This window comes from Vigna umbellata, chromosome 1, assembly GCF_029865625.1.
Source record: "Vigna umbellata cultivar VRB3 chromosome 1, Vumbellata_1.0, whole genome shotgun sequence".
Classification (NCBI taxonomy): Eukaryota; Viridiplantae; Streptophyta; class Magnoliopsida; order Fabales; family Fabaceae; genus Vigna; species Vigna umbellata.
This window is the reverse complement of record NC_142165.1, coordinates 17,686,750-17,708,286: the sequence shown is the minus strand read 5'-3', so window position 1 is coordinate 17,708,286 and position 21,537 is coordinate 17,686,750. Positions and strand designations below refer to the sequence as shown.

Sequence of the window (21,537 nt, the reverse complement as noted above, 5' to 3'; positions counted from 1 at the left end):
TTTATAATAATTATTTTAAAAATAATTAATTTTTAGTTTATAAATTAGTATCTAAATTAGTATCTAAATTAGTAGTAACTGATTAATTGTTTTTTGCCTTGATTATTATTTGAGGATTTTTTTAAGTGTTATAAACAAAATACGATATTTATAAATGTTTAATTAAATTTAAAATGTTTCTTAATTGTTTATTTTAATTCAGAGTTTTAGATAGAAATCAAGAAATAAATTACCGATGATGGATTCTCAAATATGATCATTTTAATTTTTAGGAATAAAAATAAGTTACTTACAGGAAATAAATATGAAAAAATTTCTAAAATAGTTGTTCTAAACATTAAAATTAGTTTATCCATAACCTGATGTTATAGAAATTTTTACGTAATTTCTCTAAAATTTTTATTTTTAACTTATTCACAAGTTAGTTTTAATCAATAGAAAAAATTATTTATTTTTCTCCCTTAAAGGTTTTTACAAAGAATTTTTCCGCATCACATTCCTTTTAAGAAATAAATTAAGCATAAATTATTTTAACAAAAACGTTTGGCAAAAAAATAAAAAAATCAGACCTCAAAATATATGGTAATAGTGTTTTAGTCTTTCAAATCAGAGTAATTAAAATAAATAATATTTTTTGGTGACTACATCAATAAAATACTTTTCTTAAATGACAAGATTGAAGAATATGTTTATGTTTTAGTTTTAAGGGTTTGAGATCAAAGAGGATAAACACATTGTGTACGAGTTGAGAAAGGCTCTAAACCGACACAAACAAGCTCCAAGGGCTTGGAACCAACAAATTGATGTTTTTATAAGTAGTATCAGGTTTGAGAAGTGTGCTTCTAAACATGGTGTGTATGTAAAGTGTTGTTACAATAATGAGAAAACTAAGAAGCTAATAACGTGCCTATATGTAAATGATTTGTTGGTCATAGGAAGCAGTGAGGATTTAATAGTATAATTCAAAGTTGAAATGTTGGATGAATTTTAGATGAGTGATTTGGACAAACTAAGCTATTTTCTAGTAATAGAGTTCACTAAAACTGAAATTGGCATTATTATGTATTAATCATCTTCTACACAAGACATGTTGAAGAAATTCTAAATGCATAATAGCAACTCATCCAACAGACTAAGTGAAGTTGGTTTGAGATTGGAAAAGGAACCAGAAGAAGAAACAATTGATCCCAATGTCTATTAGAAAATAGTTGGGAGCTTAAAATACATGTGAAATTCACAACTTGATCTCAATTTCAGTGTTGGATTTGCCAAGAAGATCCTACACAATCTCACTTAAATGTTGCTAAGAGAATCCTACACTATCTAAAGGCACATATAGTTTTGGAGTTTTATTTCCAAAGGGAAAGGCATGCGTTGTTTTAAGTATTATTGCATATTCAGATGGAGATTGGTGTGGTGATAAGTGGGATAGGAAAAGAACAATTAGGTACATTTTCTTCCTTAAAAAAATCTCCCATTCGTGTAGCTCAACAAAGGAGCTAGTGATTGATTTGTCCTCTTGTAAAGTAGAATATGTAGTTGCTTGTCAAGCAACTTTCCAAGCTATCTAACCGAATTCATGGATGAAAGGCTTGAAAATTGATCTAGCTTGCAAAATAAAAGTACTTGTTGAAAACAAATTAAAAATTGATCTTGCTAGGCAACCAACTTCTCATGGTAAAAACAAACATATTAAGACCAAATTTCACTGTATATGTGAGTAAGTCAGCAATGAAAAGATGGATATTACACACTGTAGGTTAGAATTGCAGCTAGCAGATGTGCTAACTAAGGCGTTGAAGTGTGACAGATTTAAGAGTTTGAGGAAGCTCGTTGGTGTTGTGAATTTAATGTGATTCTTCTTTAAGGTGGTTTGTTAGAGTTAAGCCAAAACTATGACTGTTATGATAGTTACGGGTTTCATACTTATATAAGTACATCTCTTTCTAATTTGTTTTGTTTATAGTGTGTTGTGTATTTAAGCTTGTTTGTTAAGCTTAATAAAAGTTAATGAGATTGAGATATTCCTTCTATATCTTTCACTCTCTCGTATTCCTATAATAATACCCAACGTAAACTTACATTTAGTCTTATAATACCCTGTCTTGTTGTTTTTAAAGGTAATTGTTTGACTTAAAAGCATAACCTAAAATATATAAAAGAATATATCATTTGTAATGACTTTGTTCTACCTATATAAAACACAAATGACCAAAATATGTAAAATGAGACATTCATACATTTTCGTGATTAAGACATCCTAAAACAACCATTGATATATAAAACACATATCTCAATGATGTATAAAAACTTAAATGCAATAAGAGCAACCACCATGAAAAATCCATTAACAACAAAAGAAAACACTAGTTTCCCAATAACAAGTTTTCCAATAACAATCATAATTTCATTGTGAATTAGAGTTATAAGGTAGTTTAATAATATAGTTGGAAGGGAGGGTGCCAGAGGTTGTGGGTTCAGTTCTTCCATTAACATTTGGAAGTTATAAGGTTGGTTTGGTAAATTTGAAAGGGAGAGTGAAAGAGATTTTAGGTTCAACTCTCCCACTAACAAAATATTAACAATTAATATTTATCGATAAAAAAATGATTTCATTGTAAATAAATTAGAGATTTAGACAACTAACTTCGTGCAAGTATAAATGTAATAAGATAGAAGGCTCTCTATATAAATCACCCACAAAAAATAAACAAATGAGTTGTTTTAATTTCCAATAAAGTTTCCACCTCACTGTATTTTTTTAAGTATGATTTTTTATAGTCAAACATAAATTATGTGACATAATTAACCCATTTTCACCAATAATTAAATATTCTAGTTAACTTAATTAGATATTAAATTAATTTAAATTGTATAATTAGTACACCAAATTGCTTGGTATCAAAATCTATTTTAATGAAATTCATTAAGTTTAGATGTGTTGTTATTGTAAGTAGTTATAGTTAAATTAATTTCTTTATAATATGCCAAGCTGAATTGTGCGCAAGCTTTGGGAAAACTTTATTATCCGCCAACCTCAAGCTGAATTTGTGCAAGCTTGGGAAAGATAATAAGACAAAATTAAAATATACCAACAATACAAGGAACCTTAGAGACACGCAATAGTTTTTTTTTTGTTTTTTATGGATATGAAATTTGGTTTTATACAATTTTTTTAAGTACCCATTATTTATCTAATTATTTATTAATAAAAATAAAAATATAAAAAAATGACATTATTAAGATTCTAATATAAAAGAAATAAATATTTTTAATGCTAAGTAAAATTAAGGAAACTAGAATTACATAAATTCTAAAATAATTTATAAGTTAAATTAGAATTATTTTAACAGTTTAAAATAAAAGAAGATGAATATACGTAAACACTCATTTTATTCTCATTTTCAGATTTTAAAATCAGGAATTGTTTATATCCCTTTTTAGTCCATTCAAATATTTTCTATTGATATGGAAAAATTTTGAAGAATAGCACAGATTATTTTCATTCTTTTAACTTTTGGAGAAAGAAAAAACCTATCTATGGATTAAATCATAGTGTGTCATAACCCAGCAACTAGTTTAGTGATGAAAAACCAGGTTTTTGGAATTGGTAAAAGTGTATGATTACGTGTATTCCATTCCAACTGGGCATTTTTCTCATCAGCATTCATTAAGAAAAAGACCACAAAAGAAAAACCCACACTAAACCAAAGTGCTGGGAAAACCTCATTTAAGGGTTAAAACCAAAAAAACTCATTAATTCATTAATCACATACTTCTTTTACTCAGCTTTATATTTAATACTACTATTTTTTTAATGTTTATCTTTTATTTTTTTTAATATTATTGATACCAAATATTCATAAAGTATATACATTATAAGCTTTCGTTAGACAATTTGACTGCCCATTAAAATCTTTTTTTTTCTACATTTTCTCCATTAACAAATTCCACCCAAAAAAAAATTATCAATTAAAAACTAACTCCTTGTTATTCATTAACCAATTACCATATACAGCTATTTTTTTTCACATGCTACTCGATTCGATGATCTGTTTCTGTCTACGTTATTGTTACGAAAAGTTTACTTTATAAGTAATTAGTTTTTGGTAGATAACGCGTCTTACTAGGTTTCTATTTTTAATATCTTTTTCAAACACAGTTCTCAAATCTAGGGTTCCTTAAAATATTAAAATACTCAAAGTCGACAAAAAACACGTAGTTTTCTGTCTGTAACATCTAGCAATTAATAATGTATTAAATGTAAAACACGACATTAATTAACGTACGCTGTGAATGTATATAATAACTCAAATACGATATCCATTTGCTGCATTTTGCCTTGGACGTTGACACACACAACGCAACAACATTCATTCGAAAGAATAATTTTTTCTTGAGTTGGGAAAGGCGTTTCTTAAAGCAATGGAATCCAAAGAGGTATTTGGTAGCAATTACCTGCTGTTGAAGCCAGAAGAAGCAAGTGTGGTTGATCTTGGGAGGCTCTTGTTCTCTTCTAAGTTGAGCAACAGAAGATTCATAGAATGCAGAGAAGAGATTCAGGCAACAGATTTTCGACAAAGATGGCTCATCTTCATATCTGTTGTGGCACAGATTCTCCTTCTTGCCTCAAGAAACTCCTTGAAGAAGGTTGGAGACATCTTGGAGTTTTCGCTCAATCTTTTATCATGCAATGGAGGTTTCAAAGGACTCTTTTTCAACATTCTAAGAGGTAATTCATGATAATAATAACATCATTTTATTTCTCATCACTAATTTTCATTTGGGTATGAAGCTTTTCAATTTAAAACTTCAAAATATATTTGTTAAAGATTCTAGACAAAAACATTAGTGTTTGCATGGTATGAACATATATATATATTATTGAAGTTATTTTTAAAGTGATATATGAGAAGAGAATTTGTGAAGCAGGAAAGGTGAAAAGACCAGAGAAATCATCTGCATCATATCTATCTGTGGTGGGCTTCGTTGACACACGACTTGATTTAGACAGAAACATTAAACAAAATGATGCCAAATACAAAGGATTCCTCTCGATGATGGCTTCAAAGATTTCCTACGAAAATGAAAATTTTCTTTGTAATGCAGTGCAAAATCATTGGAATGTAAGTTCTTATTCATTCCTAATTAATTAATTTTTTACTAACTTCACCAAGGGTTAATATTTAAAAAATAATAATTATATTGATTAACTTCTACTAGTGTTGCCCATCTTAAGAACTTAAATCTGAGGTAATATGTTAATTAATTATTAGCTAATAAAAATATTTTCAATTAGGTTTTAGTGTTGGTGATTTTGATGTAGGGTTTACCTTTTTTTGTTCTTCTGTTTTAATATGATTGCAGATGGAGTTTTTGGGGTTACACAGCTTCTGGAACGGTACGTAATTAAGAAACATCCCTTTTTTTCCTGTATATTTTGCTTAGAAGATACGAAAATTTGCAGATAGATAAAACATCTTTTCAGTACTGCTATATATATATATATATATATGTATATATATATATATATATATATATGTATATATATATATATATATATATGTATATATATATATATATATGTATATATATATATGTATATATATGTGTATATATATATATACATATATATATATATATATATATATATATATATATATATATATATATATATATATATATATATATGTATGTTTTGCTAAGCTGGTTTCTTATCAGAAAATTAAACTAGCAATATCAAAGTGTTTGGCATCATTATATATGAAGGACATAAACATTTAATGCATTAAATGTTGGCATGATTCCTCTATTATTATATATCATAATATACTAAGGTTACAATTATGGCGTAATTAGTTGAATTGCCCATAAATTATTATAGTTTAGTTCATAGTTTTATAAATTTATTCATTTAGCTATATCAATGAGTTTGAGCTTAAAGTTAATAACACAAATTTTATAGTTCACAAATAATTCGGGTTTGTGTTACTTATACACGCATGATTAAAACTTTACACGTTATATTTATTTGAAAATCATAGTTTTGTTTATTATCGCTTTATATGGCCATTTAATTTTAATTTTATGTTTTTAGATTCATATATTTTAATAGATTATCATCACAGAAGATTAAGGAGATTAGCTAATGTAGACCCACTTATTTTTAGAAAAGTGTATTAAAAAATTATACCTACGATAAATCATAAAAATCATAGGTGTAGCTTGCTAACATGTTTTTTCTTAAAAAAAAGGAAAACTGGTAACTATACATTAAAAAGTGTTTATAGGATTTATTAAAATAACGTCTCTTATCTTTTAAAATGAGTATATATGAACAAACTATAATTATGACAACTTTTAAATTCCACTAAAATATGTAACCTATACTAACATATTCTTTCAGAATTAAAATATAATAAAATAGTGAGTGCACGTTAATAAATCCTAAGATTATATGATCATTTTAGTTTTTTTTCTTTTAATTTTAATGTAATAATTTACCATTTTAATATATATATATATATATATATATATATATATATATATATATATATATATATATATATATATATATATATATATATATATATATATATATATATAAGTTGTTTCTATGTATCTAATAATTTCACATTAGAAGTAAAGACTTAATTATTTGATTCAAACATCAACATTATATAACAACCGATAACAAAATTCTAAGATGAACAATCTTAACCCTTGAGTTTTCAATTGAAGATGAATTATCATTTTCTTTAAATCTTAATTAGAAATTTATGCACTTATCATATTTGAGTTTTTAATTAGAGATGAATTATCATTTTCTTTAAATCTTAATTAGAGATTTATGTACTTATCACATTTGAGTTTTCAATTGGAGATGAAATATCATTTTCTTTAAATCTTAAGAGATTTATGTACTTATCACATCCCATAATTTCATATCAGTGAAGAATCGAATGACATTATTAGATGTTCCACAACTTATAGAAGGGATATTTTTTAAAATTAATATAATTCAGAAAATAAACATTTCAACCTAGTTGTGAAATATTTAATCAACTCAAGATCAAACTTTAGTTCAAATTTGACTAGCTCAAATGTACATGAAACTCGAACAACATCGTTCTTCTCCTAAAAGTTAAATTTGACTCTTAACATGGAATTTGAATTTGATACGTCCCAACTTTGAATTTTGAAAGTTTGTTTTTAGTCGTTCACAGTTAATCAAACTTGAACCTAACAAAGAGAAAAAAACAATGGGACATAGTTTACTCTGGACCACACTGAATTTCATGGAATGTTCCTTCCATTTACCAGTCACATTTTGCTTCCCATCTAACCTTTGATTATTTAGAATCTATTTAGAAGCACATATATACTTTAGAAAAACAAAATTAAAAGAAATATTTGAAAGAACTTAAGTTCTATATATTAATTAGAGATATCTTGCCAGAATATAATATATAAATTCTCAATTGATAACATTTATTTATTTTTTACTTAGGTTAACCGCTGTAGGGCATAATCTTTTTTACTTAAAAAGGTAAGTATTCTTAGTAACTTAACTTACATAATCCATGTCACACGATAATTAACGAACTCTGCAATAATTTTTCCTTAACAATTGTTCAAACTCATTATCCCCTTCATTTTTATACTAATTGTTATGTCAACTACTGGAGATATTTATTGGGTCAGGTTATCCAATTACTCCACTCAACCTGATTGAGACCAATTATATTAAATTGATTTTTATTTATGATTTAACCAAATCCAAACTATGGGTTGAATTAATTCAACTCAATCTGATGGTGGTTGTTTTATCCCACACCTCCAATTATTTCTGTACCTCCAAATTGTTTTAAAATTTTAAAACTATCCTTTGTAATTTAAAAACCTTATACCTTTTATGTTTCATCGAATTTTAAAATTCAATGAAAGATTTTTTCTTTATCAAACTTTTATTTTTGATGATTTTTTTTTTAAACTTGAAGATTTTTTCTTTATGGAACTTTTACTTTTGACTAAGAAATTTTATCAAAGTTTCTCAAAATTTTATCAAGTTTCGAAATTTAATAAAAGAAATTTATTTTTTTATCCAATTTTGAAATTTATTGAAATCTTTTATAAATTTTTTTGAATTTCGAAATCTGATAAAAAAAAATGTAATCTTTAATCATTTTTGGAAATTAAAGATACAGATGAAATATGATTGGAGGGACAAAGTAAATCAGCTTCTAATGTTTTTTTAGTGGATTGGATAAAGAGTTTATCCACGTCCTAGCCAACCCAATCTTCAAACACTTATCTTTAGGTCAAAATTATAAATAATAATTAATGTACAATTCTTCCTATTCAATAATGTAACAACATAAATATCATAATTCGAGTATCGCTATGATAAAATTAAATTATACTTCAATTATATTAAGAGACAATATCAAAATCATTGTACAACTATTAAGAGAATCACTCACCTGTTAACATTAGACAAACTCAATAATACATATATTAGAAAAAACATAAATCTCAAATCAACTAGAAATATTATATATATATATATATATACACACACACACACACACCAAGCACAACACTTTTGGACATGAAAGGGCTTATTGGAAAACCTAAGTCCTATAGACATTAGAGATACTGATAAGATCCAATATATAATTGGAGGTAATGCTTAGTCTATAAATTTTGTAAAGGTTAAATTAAGCTCAATCAATATATTAAGTTGCTTTCTTCCATTTTAGAAAAGCAAAAGATAAATATTGGAAAATAGTGGAAATAAAAACGCCATTATGATTGTTTTGAGAGTAAAATTTCGAAATGATGGGATGCAGATTACCAAGAGCAGTGGTCGACACAAGCAATCATATTGCAAGATAAGAAGTGGGAACCGAAGTTGATAGTTGTTGCATTCAGGGGTACAGATCCATTTGATGCGGATCAATGGAGAACGGATGTGGATATCTCTTGGTACCACTTGCCCAATGTGGGTAGAATACATGGTGGCTTCATGAAAGCTTTGGGCCTTCAGAAGAACAGTGGATGGCCCAGAGAGATTGACCAAACCACCCACCATTCTTACGCCTACTATTCAATCAGAGAGAAGCTCAGAACAATGTTGGAGGCAAATACGGATGCAAAATTCATAGTGACAGGGCACAGTTTGGGAGGAGCCTTGGCCATTCTCTTTGCTGCTCTTCTCACAATACATGAGGAGGCATGGCTGTTGGACAAGTTAGAAGGGGTTTATACATTTGGGCAGCCACGAGTTGGGGACTATGAGTTTGGGGAGTTCATGAAGGACAAGTTGAGAGAGTATGACGTGAGATACATGAGATATGTTTACTCCAATGATTTGGTGCCTAGGATCCCTTACGATGACAAAAACCTCTTCTTTAAACACTTTGGTCCTTGCCTCTACTTCAACAACTTATACCAGGGCCAGGTATGGGTTGTGGAATGTGAAGTCTATCATTTCTCATTTTGAGTTTCATTTTGCTCTTACCATACTAAACCTGATATACTCTGACTCTGTTTTTTGTAATGTATTGCCATCCAGGTTCTAGAGGAGGAGCCAAACAAGAACTATTTTTCTTTGTTCTGGGTCCTGCCCAAGATACTAAACGCAGTCTGGGAGCTTATTAGAGGATTTCTTCTCCCCCTCGTTGTAGGTAAAAGCTATACTCAGACCTGGATCATGACGATAATCAGGTTCTTTGGATTGATGATTCCAGGAATAGCTGAACATCTTCCTACAGATTATGTCAATCTTACCAGGTTGGAATGTTTACCCGAACTTTTGGAACTTCAAAACTCGCAAGATTCCAAGGCTGACTGAGATCGAAGCATGTGTAGGCAGCAGCAACTAAATAAACACCCAATATTGGAATGTCATTGAACAATTACTCTAAAGATGTGTTCCACTAATTGTGGTGTAATCAGATTAATAATTCAAAATATGCTGGTACATACGACAAAATCAAGTTCATAAATTCTATTCATCCTCTTATCGAAATACGACAGACTACGAAATAGCAAATTTACTTGTTTTGTATCGGTGAGGCAAAATTAGCACGAATAGAAAGAACAAGAAACAAACATAAATCGGCCAAGGAACGAAGAACGAACTGAACCATGCGCGACTTCGTAAAGGAAAAAACTAGATTACAGATTTAAGGTTAATTTATCGTTCAACTATCTGCAGATAGATAAGAGATTACATTTGAACAGCAAACTGTCAAGGAGAGAAAAAAATAATGCAAAAGAATTTTATTCTAAAGTTTGGCCTAGGTACATACATAGATTATTTATAATTGAATTCAAATTCCGAAGGGTGAGGAGGGTACATGGAGATTTTGATTTAATCGGATATCTTTAGACGGTGTTGCTATTTCGTTCGTTCCAAAACCGCAACGACAGAAAGTGTCAGAATGCTGCTTCTCTTTCTTCCACCTTTCACTAGTTTAACAGAAGTTACATATAAATCTTTCTAAACTCTGAAACCTGGTAAGACAAGTAACAACCTTTTATCAAAATACATAGGAATGAACAAGGATATAAACAGAGAAAATTTCCACGGTATGTAGATTAGGGATAAAAGAACATTAGTTCTATACATCCTATTAGAAAGTGGGTTTTAAGCCTAACTCAACCCCACAAAACCGGCTTGTAGGGTGAGGTTTGCACCTCACTTATATATTATAATTTGGCCTTATCTCTAGTCGATGTGGGACTTCCAACACACCCCCTTCACGTCGAGGTATAGACATCTCGTGCGTGATAGTAGAAATTGGGTGGTCCGATAACGGCCCGATAGCGGGTGGAATAGAAGAATAGAATGTCCACTTAGAACTCGCTAGGATAGGCACTAACCATGGCTCTGATACCATATTAGAAAGTGGGTTTTAAGCCTAACTCAACCCCACAAAACCGGCTTGTAGGGTGAGGTTTGCACCTCACTTATATATTATAAATTGGCCTTATCTCTAGTCGATGTGGGACTTCCAACACACCCCCTTCACGCCGAGGTATAGACATCTCGTGCGTGATAGTAGAAATTGGGTGGTCCAATAGCGGCCCGATTGCGGGTGGAATAGAAGAATAGAATGCCCACTTAGAACTCGCTAGGATAGGCACTAACCATGGCTCTGATACCATATTAGAAAGTGAGTTTTTAAGCCTAACTCAACCCCACAAAACCGGCTTGTAAGGTGAGGTTTGCACCTCACTTATATATTATAAAACTTTCTTACTTTTTATTTAAAACTTTCTTTACAAGATAGTAGAAGGATAAAAAGAGGGAAACAAAAGGAAGATATCTGTCTTGAAAAGTGTGTTGCTTTAAAGATTTCTTAAACCAAAATAAAACCAAATTAATCAAAGACTCAATTGACTTTTGAACTACTACAAGGCTACAGAAAAAATTACCCAAGCTTCATTTGAACAGAAAAAGAATGCGGACGAAGCTTAAAAGGCATGACATGTGAAACAACCACTCAAAGAGCCCATCTGAGTGGCTCTACTAAATAATATAGCCTTGTGAGGAGTTCTAGCAACTTGATGATCCTGGTTGGTGGAAACTGAACTTCTCATTTCTTGGGCTTTTTTCTGAGCCAATCTCAGCTTGTTCATAATCTTATCCATTGATGATGCTCGCTTCTTCTCCAACTTCATCTGAAACAGCAAAAATAATGATATCATGATCTGTTTGATTATGTTCTTCCTCTCTAACTCTCCTTCCTATTCTTTTATAAATTTTAATAATAATTTGTTGGGCCACAGATCGAAAAGAATAACAAAAGAGGACTTTCTGTAGGTTACAACATGCATGAAGAAATTTTCTTTAGTACGTCAAGATCCTATCAGACAGCCAACATAGCTAAAAACTTGTCCATCGTTTTAAGACAAGATCACTAGGTTGTTGGATGTCCCAGATCACTGATCAGAACTACTATACTAATGGTAGCAAGTGTAAGCCATTAGGCTGAAATTTGGCAAAGAGAGGATAACCAGTAAGAAAAAAACAACCAAATACCAAGAATTAAAGGAAATTAGGAAAAAAATATTTACAATGAAGGGGCCCTAACAACTTGATGATTAAAGCATAAAATCAGTTCTTATTTTAATTTATAAATAATTGATGAATATTTTTAAGAGGAGTATCCTGTTAAAATTCTGCCAAGAAGAAAAAAACATGAGAAATTGACCTCTAGTTTCCGTATAGCAGCCTCAGCTTTTGCCTTTTGCAAGTTCTCCCATGCATTGATTTTGGCTTCCTCCCTTTTGGCCCTGGACATGTAAAAAAATGATGGAATTTCAGATACAATGTAAAGTTCACACAAATATTTCTTATAGAGTAAAAACCGAGCTTTCTCAAGGATAAAGTATTTCTTATATCAAATACTTCACATATATATTTTCTGGTTTGAATTGGATTACGATGGTCAATCTTTAGATGGTAATAAAGAGAGGTTGTTAACAAGACAACTCCTGTACACTAATCATTTTAATAAAATAATTTCAATGCCAATAAGATAGCTAATTTAGCAAATCAATAACCATAAATTCCTCAAACTCCAATAGTTGTTGTGGTACCATCATGAACCATAATCTATAGCTAACACGTACCATTTTGGATAAAAGCCTAGTGAAAAATACAAGAGTATAAAGGGAAAATCTCACTTCTTACTTAATATCAAATTATTTATATGATCATTCGTTTGAGTTTAAAGTTGTCAAGAATAATTTTACTTTAGTTACCAGATAAATTTAATGAAATCGATACAATACTAAGTTATACATACTTTGTCACAGTCTTTGAACCTTCAGTGATGTCCCAAGATGAAGATCGACTGCTTGTTTCTCTAATTTTCCAGCTGTCATCATTTTCTGAGCCTCTGCCAGAGAATAGGGCCCTGTGTTTCTTGGACCACCTTGTCATGGTTACACGTTCATCTACTGGTACATCTCTGACATCCATTTTAGAGAAAGGCAAACTCTTGAACTCTGATAGAGGAAGGGAAGGTGGAGTAGAGGCAGAGAAAGAAGGCCTCAAATTTGGAGGGGAGCATGAGCTATCCTCCGGGCTCATCTGGGTTGCCATGTCCCTCCTAGAAATAGCAGGTGATATATTGGTGCCTGCATCTTTGAAACCATCAAACTTCTCCCCTGTAAGTTAAAGCCAACATAAAAAAAATGACACATCATAAGCACAGAAGTACATTTACGATTACAAAAGTACATTTACGATTACATAAGACCACCATGTCATCATCAAGCAAAAACCTGTCGACTATCGACACGCATCACTAGTGTTATCAACAGAAACAGTCTGTTCCATTCAAACCACCTAACAACAGCAATCTTTACAAAATATCACGGTAAGTACGAGGCGTTCACAGAATATAGAGGATTAACTACAAATCAGGAAATTAAAATTGTTTAGGGTCGCCCTTGAAATACATGGATCTAATAGCATTGAACACACGCACACCATGATATTTCTCAAGCACAGCTTCACTGACAAATTAAGTCAACAAAATCACAATTCACCAAACCCAAAGCGAGATAAGGTTCAAACAATAAGATGGAAATAATTGTTGCTGCATCCCTTGATCACAGTTTCGGCCACATTGCCAAAGTTCTGACTCAATGCAACCACAATTATGGCTGCCTCAGCCACAATTGCCTGCATTGTGAAGGATCGTGCAATTTAAAACCTTGTAAAGAATATAGTATTGTATAATATGTATACAAACCTTGGGCAGGCAATGATGACTGACTCTGCATCTGAGAGCAACCATGGACACTAACTGAGCGTGCCATGCAAGGATCAGTCCTGGTGGGGACCTCCCCACAACTCCCACCGGAACTGGCCATCAACCCATCAGCAGCAGCTGAGACACTAACAGCAGCAGAAAATGGAGAAGCCGCCATGAAACTCCCTGAATTCCCACCGTCAAATAAAGGCGCCGCAGGGGAATACAAGGAATAGTAAGCAACTGCAGCAGCGCCAGGGGGGCCAAGTGGCCCACTCTTGGACTTGGGCCTTCTCTGAGGCGCTGGAAGCGAGGCCCTCCCAGTGCTGTCGCCAGAAACGGGGCTCAGAATCCACCTTTCAGCGTCATCCCATTTGGACGGCAAAGTCCGCCCGTTGTTGAAAGGCAACAGAGCAGAACCAACCTGCTTGCGGGCAGCACTCGTATGCAAAGGAACTCGCTCCGAACACCAACCCTTTTGCATAGCAGCACCTGCGTGAAGATAATTAGGCGTTCCAGGACTCGGAAAATTGGCAGAGCCAGAGCCAGACCTTCGAGAACAAACAGTGCTCTTCTTCATGGCCCCTAATCCCAAGCGAGGTGAAGAAACATTGCCATTTCCAACGGCATTGTTCAGATCTAACGAAGCAGGCCTTCGCCGATCGTGCTTCTTCAATAACGCCTCAGATCTTGATCTCCTATCCTGACACTCTTTAAGCAACAAATATAAAAGTAAGAATAACATAAAATAAAATAAACCAAAATACTTGAATTGGAAAGTTGAAATTCTAGTAGGTTTGGTACCTTTGAGAGCCAGAGAAAAAGAGTTCCTGGCAGAATCAAATTCCAAGGGCTGATTTCCGTCCTCAGTGTCACCACCGTCACTATCTTCTTCCTTTTGGACTTCAATACAGAAAGTACATCAACAAAACAACAGAGTCTGTGAGTCCACTTTATTTTCTTTTTCACTTTATTTTTTTTTTCTCTTCTCATTTTTAAACCAACAAAGCGCAAATGCATCTTAATGTAATAAGAATAATAATAACCACAACACTAACAATAATAACTATAATATAAATAACAAACTAATAATAATAATTAGAAATAAAAATAATAATAATAATACCGTTAACACCTTTCGCTTTCTCTCCTTTTCCATAGAAAGGATTTTGGTGACGCTTTCTGTGTAATGCATCCAAATCTGCATCGCACCGTCGTTGATGCTGTCGGTTATTCTGATCCAGATCCGGATCTGGACCGCTCCAGCTTTCACTATGAGAAAAATCTCTGTCGTGCTCCTGCGCCGCCAAGTGCTACAACGAAACAGCTTGATTTCAGATTTCCGAATTTCAATTGACAACTAGTATCACAGAGCAAAAGCGCTGTGTTAGTTTACCAGGGAGATTTCGGAGGCTAAGGAGTCATGGTCGTGCGCGTCGGAGGCGAAGGAACATCGATCGACACTGGCGGAGGCGGAGGAGAAGAGGCTGAGGTTGGATTCGAGAGTGAAGATGACGGAGTCGGGGCTGGTGTCGCCGCCTATTCGCGAACCGGAGCGCCTCCACGAGCGTCGTTCCTGAAACCCTAACTCTCTCATTCTGATTGGAATGACATTGGCATTGACATTTGCATCTGGCAAAAAGAAAGAGAGAATAAGAGAAGCACAGTCTCACACTCTGACACTCACTCTCACTCACACACACTCGCGCTGCAGTAAATATGGCGGGTAATACTTACTGTTGGGAACGAAAACGAAGGATTGTTTGGTGCGATTGTGTTTTAAGATGTCACTGTCATTTGACTCTGAGAAAGGTAGTGACTTAATTACACAACCATTTCTTAAGGACACTATCTCCTGCGTCTTTGTCAAATCATACAAAGGGACACAAATTTTTCTCAAGTGAAAATTTTGTTGTATGTTTTCTAAATCCATAATTAGTGGAGGTTTATCGTTTGATGCTAAATGACTTGACCATGGAATTTGTTTGACTGGTGGTGAAATTTACTGTAAAGTCCATTTACCTTTTGCTTCGGAAGCGCATACTCGAGTGTTGTTCGGGGTATTATTGACTTTTTGGATTCTACAATTAGAAGACCAAAAGTATGATAACCATGATTAGAGTTAAGTGCGGTTTGTCCTTGTTAAGGCATTGGAGGTCCTACATGATTGTCACTATTTGAGTTAAAGTGGCACTACTTTTTGAGTGATTGCTTTATTCAACAATTTTCAAATTAAAGTTTAGCTAGAGGGGACCAAATTATTCTTGAAATTATTATTTAAAACATTTATTCGGTGCCTCGTTATAATTAGCTTTAACATTTTTTTTAACTAAATTACTTTACTTTAACAAAATATCTTTCTTTTATTTGATCAATTTCGTAGTGTTATTTGTTATTGAGTTCAATTATTATCTTTTTCTATACTATTATATAAAAAAAATCACTCTTTTTATGTTCACTTTTTTCTAATTTTACTTTTAATAAAAAAAACTTTTTTAAAATAAAAAAAAATTATTTACCATTTATATAATTTAATGAATTTTGTCAAATTTAATGGTTTTTATTTTTTTTTTTAAGCATTAAGTTTTTTAAATTAATAAAATAAATATTTATCTAAAAAATTATTTATAAAATAAAAAAAATGATCTATAATAAAATTATAAAAACTATTTATGTTTTTTTTATAATTATATATTTATTATCTTTTATTAGGATAAAATGTAGTGTATGTATTTTTAATAATTATCATTAATAGTTATAGGAGACTAATCCAATAAATTGCAAGAAGATTTAAATTTTAATAGTCTTTAGGAGTTATTTACGTGTAGATTCTGTCATCTAGCCTGTGTTTAATGTTCTTTTTTTAGAGTGTTGCACTGTTCACACGTTAATGTGATGATGGATTTGCGATTCTGTGAGCTGTCTGTTTCGGTGATTGTGAAGTGATGAGAAAAATAATACTTTCACAGCCTTGAAAAATTACAGCCATTTCACTACCTATTTAAAATAAAGTAAAATAAATTAAACATAATTAAAATATCATTATTTAAGTTATTAAATGAATTTTAATTGGTAGATAATTTAAATTGTAAATTATAAGTTGTTAAATCGGTATATTTTGTTTGGTGGATGTGAAACATAGCACCACCATAGTATTTAAATAAATGTATTTAAATTTTTTTCCTACAATTCCTTTTTAATTTAATTTTATCTTTTCCATTTTAACTTTTTTTTAAGTATATATACCAATCTTAATTTAATTTTAATATCATTTCCATTAAAATTAAATTACATTTATTTTTAAAAATAAAATGATAATTATTTTATTTTTTTTAATTTACCATGCTTTTTGTATCTACATTGAAATGTCTAAACAAACCCTTAACCTTTTCAATAAATGAAAATCATGGCATTCCATACTTTTTATTAAATTTATTTATAATATGAAACAGGTGGAGGCTATAACAAAATTCTAAATAGACAGTTCAATGTCCATGTTTTGAATCACGAATATATTAATAACCGGCAGAAGTTACTTACTTCATATAAAATAGTTTCAAACAATTAAGTTTCGTAATAGTTATTTTATAATTAAAATAAATAAATTATTGAGTTAAAAATTGAATCCAGAATTATACTTTTATTCAGTCCCTTGTTTGTTTGTTTTTTTTTTTTCATTTCAGTTAACCATAAATTAATTTTATGATGGTATGACAAGTTTCTGAAAAAATATGTTTATTAGATGAACAATGTCTTTAACATGTGAACACAAAATATCTAACCAATGTACCATTTACAGTACTGAAAAAAATTGTCTTATAAATGCATAATAAGTTCACAAAAAACCATATAAAGTCACTGAATATTCTAATAAAGGTTATTGAAAAGAGAGATTGAAAATGACAATGAGCAAATAATGATGGAGGAAGTGGGAAAATAGGGTGGGTGGGGAGCATAATTTCATGCTCCCTAAAATGTAAATTTGGCATATTAGTAAGAAAAAGACAAAAAAAAAAAGAAAAAAAGGAAAATTATTTAGTGTTGAGTTGGTGTCTCCATTGAAAACAACAGTGGAGTAAACAAGTGCCGACCATATCTTTCGGTTCCGACAAAATTTCAACCCTTACAATTAATTTTACTTGTTACTTTTTCTTAAAATAAAAGAATTTGCTTCCTAATGTTATGCAGCACAAATCGTTGCCCATGTGATGCAGACATATTTTTTTCTCTCAAAACAAACAAAAATTTGATGTACTTTAGATCTCAAAATCATAAATTTATCATACTAATTACATTTATTAGTTGTGTGATTACAATCTTATGTTATAAAGTCACAATAGATGGTTAATTTTATCAGTAGCTATACACATGAAAGATTGAAGTAGTGGTAAGCAAAAGAGTATTTTATATTTGTTATCGGTGAAACTTGCGCATCAATTTGGTGATAATTAGAAACGTTAGTACACATCTAACATGGCTTAATTAATTATTAGCTGAAATAAAGAAATCCAGTTCGTAGGACTTAAATCCAACTAGCAAAACTTGGTAACCTTGCTAATGCTGTTCTGGCCGATCTTCTTTATCAGAAAGTGTTGAAAATTTTAATTTTACCCTGTTGAGTACAATGTTAATTAATGTTTTTAAGGTTTAGAGTTAAATATATTAGTATAACTTTACATATAAAAAAAACTGCTATCTATTAAGTTTGTAACTGAGGGTATTAAATGCTTTTGAAAGTGGAGTTTTTCATTAAGGGTTGAGAGGTATTAGTTACCTACCATAGGATGGTCATTTATTTTGCACACTGATCACTAAATGATTGAATCTACCATGCAAAATAAGAAAAGCTATCTGACAACTATTGTGACAATAACAAGACTAAATAGATAACTAATTATGGGTAAAGGTATTGAATTGGGTTAAAATTGTTGAACAGAAGTAGCAAAGATTCATAAGATGGAAAATTGTCCTCATTTGTGCTCTGGGTTGATCCTCCAATCAAACAGTCACGGAGAGAATGGATTTAGAAACGGATCCATTTTGCAAACCTAAAAAACTTAACTCAAAATAAAAATATTAATATATACAACAAACCAGATCAATCCAGTTTATACATATTGTATGTTAACATCCTAAAAATACAGTATAAAAACTATATAAAGAAATAATCACATATTAATAATATTCCAGATAAGTCTTACAAAAGATGAGACGTACGATTATGACCGAACAACCTTACAAGATAACGGGGAAATTAAAACTGTACAAATATACAATCTAGACCGAACGATTTACAGAAGACGTACCGAACGGTCATACAAAAAACAAAAACAACAGATGATCGAACGGTTATCACACAAAGAAACTAACTATTACTGTTCGGTCTTAACTTCTACCTCGACCAAACTTTCTTCTTCCAGCGCCTCTTCCAGCAAAGCTTCTCCTTCTGCTCACATTCACACGGATGATCATTGCAACAGAAGGACAACTACTGAACGTACAAACGGACAAGACAGAAAATAGGGTAAGCTTATGTAATTAATTCAATTATCAACATATATCTCACTCGATCAATTTAAACAAGATAACTCATTAACTCTTTCATGCAAAGCCTAATATTAGACTCTGACTGTCCGGACTGTATAAATTCTATGTAGCTACGACATTCGTGCACCCGGGTGATGTAGTAACTGGGATACCCTCAACAGCTGCCACCCGAGGTTAGTCCGTTCCGTCCAAATTAACCATAAGGACGAGGACCTCCTGCCATTCCCACACATGACTTACCCTTCTCTATGTGAGAAACGAGTAATCACGGAATATCAGGATGAACCGCCAGCTTAGCGTGCCCACATTCATACTTTACCATTCCAATATCAAATCATGAGATATTCCTCCCCGGAACACTCTTCCATAACCAAAGTCATTTCATCCATATCATATTATATCATCTTTCATTATTAAAACCTTAACTGAACCAATTTGAATAATGATCCCTTAGGATACCAAATACCGCACGTTAGTTTTTAATCCAGAACAAGACCGAACACTTGGAGTGAGACCGAGATGTCTCCAACTCAAACATAACCAAATTGAGAGAGTTACTCACTAGTTGTGAAAAGGACCGAATATAATAATACTTCTCAAAGACAAATATAATCGAATGTTGTTTACCAAGTGAGCCAATTTAATGAACTGACTCTTGAGAGTTCAAACCGAACACCGTAAAGCCTAGGCCGAGTACTAGGACTCTAGGCCGAAACCAATTGAGACGGGTACTGTAGGACACCAAATAATAGTACTTGACGGAATCATATGAAGAAACCGATCGCCAATAAATACTTAGCTTCTTAATGAGCTAAACCTCAAGGAAACCGAAGGTCAGTTGAAGACTAAGCACTGTAGAGAGCGAACTCTATGGAGTTTGGACGAACGCTCTTATTATAAAGATAGATTACGGAAACGAGAACGAGCGTTTGGTGTAAGACCGAGCACTTACTTAGTACGAGCGATTGGTGTAAGACCGAGCACTACTTAGTACGAGTGCTTGGTGTAAGACCGAGCACTACTAAACTTATAGAAGAAAGGCTTGATAAATATAATAAGATATCATTTAAATAGTGTTCACGAACGAACGAAATATACAAATACATATAGATATACTTAAGTTTACCATTAAACACCAAGGAACGAATATCCTTGGTTGAACGCTTATATACAGATATTACAGAACGAAGACGCTCGATCCTCAACTGGAATTCTTTCCAAATGAAAGAATCCAGTTCCAACCGAGTCCACAGGAAAACCCAACGGTCAAAGATCTTCAGTGACGAACATCAATTTTCACATAAAACTCTAGACTTAGAATTCATAATCTTATCAATACATTTCTCAACATCTATCTTCATACATTCATACATCCATATCATAGTAAATATTCACACTTCATACAGTCGAAACATATCAACAATCATACGTCATATTCATTCAGAAATCAACGAACGTACATCTATTCAAAACAAGAATCTTAATCAAATTATATAAGCTTCCCTTACCTCTAAGCGTGACCGAACGTTCACAGTTCAGAATACGGATTCACCTTTACCAGAGACCTTAGTGTTCTACAGTCACGCCTTAAGAAACTAAATCAAACAGAAATCTAGAAACTCTCAAAACAAGATGATTGACTCATGCAACCCATAAACTAGGTTTGCATTTACCAGGAAACCAACCGACTGAATGAAGAGAGAACTTACCAACTTAGAACCCGGAACTGATCGGTTCAAACGAACGTTCTCGACGCTGGAAATGCTCAGATGTGGTTTGTTTGATGATCGGAAGAAGAAAATAGTGAGATTTTGTAAAGAGAAGTAAGAGCTTTTTAGAGAGAAGAAGGAGAAAAATGGAGTTTCAGAAGATTGAAGAAGATGGTTGCATGCAGAGAGTGGCGTGAATTTTGAAAAACTAAGTTTTACTTCTACCCTCCAAAACCGAACGGCCACTCGACTGCTCACACCTGTCTTCCACTTTCTGATTTTCAGCTCCCTTACTCGACATTTGTCTTCCACTCAAATGAGATTTTTAGTGTGTTTTTATTGGTTCTGACAATATCAATCTCAATATTACATATAAATTATTGAACTAAGTGCATACACGATGATTTAGATGTATTTTGAAACAAATAATTAGAGGTGGAATATAAATATAAATGACATGGGTCTCCTTCCACTACAAACAACATTGATATAAATATAATAATATC

General features: G+C 31.9%; 2 protein-coding genes across 3 annotated transcripts; one reads left to right on the top strand and one right to left on the bottom strand.

Moving 5' to 3' along the window:
* The first annotated feature begins 4,336 nt into the window (after positions 1 to 4,336).
* On the top strand, positions 4,337 to 10,013 carry LOC124838139 (alpha/beta-Hydrolases superfamily protein). The gene is made up of 5 exons (XM_047313659.2): positions 4,337 to 4,732; positions 4,933 to 5,126; positions 5,368 to 5,401; positions 8,853 to 9,463; positions 9,578 to 10,013. Exons 1-5 carry the CDS (start codon positions 4,426 to 4,428, stop codon positions 9,854 to 9,856), a joined length of 1,425 nt encoding a protein of 474 aa, XP_047169615.1. The 5' UTR covers positions 4,337 to 4,425; the 3' UTR covers positions 9,857 to 10,013.
* Positions 10,014 to 10,165: 152 nt separating this feature from the next.
* Positions 10,166 to 15,650, bottom strand: LOC124838138 (Remorin family protein). Of its 2 annotated transcripts, none has more exons than XM_088098734.1 (9): positions 15,513 to 15,650; positions 15,172 to 15,407; positions 14,902 to 15,088; positions 14,580 to 14,678; positions 13,776 to 14,486; positions 12,822 to 13,185; positions 12,225 to 12,306; positions 11,446 to 11,691; positions 10,166 to 10,521 (listed from the first exon to the last, which is right to left on the bottom strand). In XM_088098734.1, the coding sequence occupies exons 2-8, from the start codon at positions 15,370 to 15,372 to the stop codon at positions 11,485 to 11,487; spliced, it is 1,851 nt and encodes a 616-aa protein (XP_087954860.1). In that variant the 5' UTR covers positions 15,373 to 15,407; positions 15,513 to 15,650; the 3' UTR covers positions 10,166 to 10,521; positions 11,446 to 11,484. The 2 variants fall into 2 exon arrangements, with proteins under 2 accessions (XP_087954860.1, XP_087954867.1); XM_088098741.1 differs by having other exon boundaries at positions 14,911 to 15,088.
* Between the last annotated feature and the right edge of the window lie 5,887 nt (positions 15,651 to 21,537).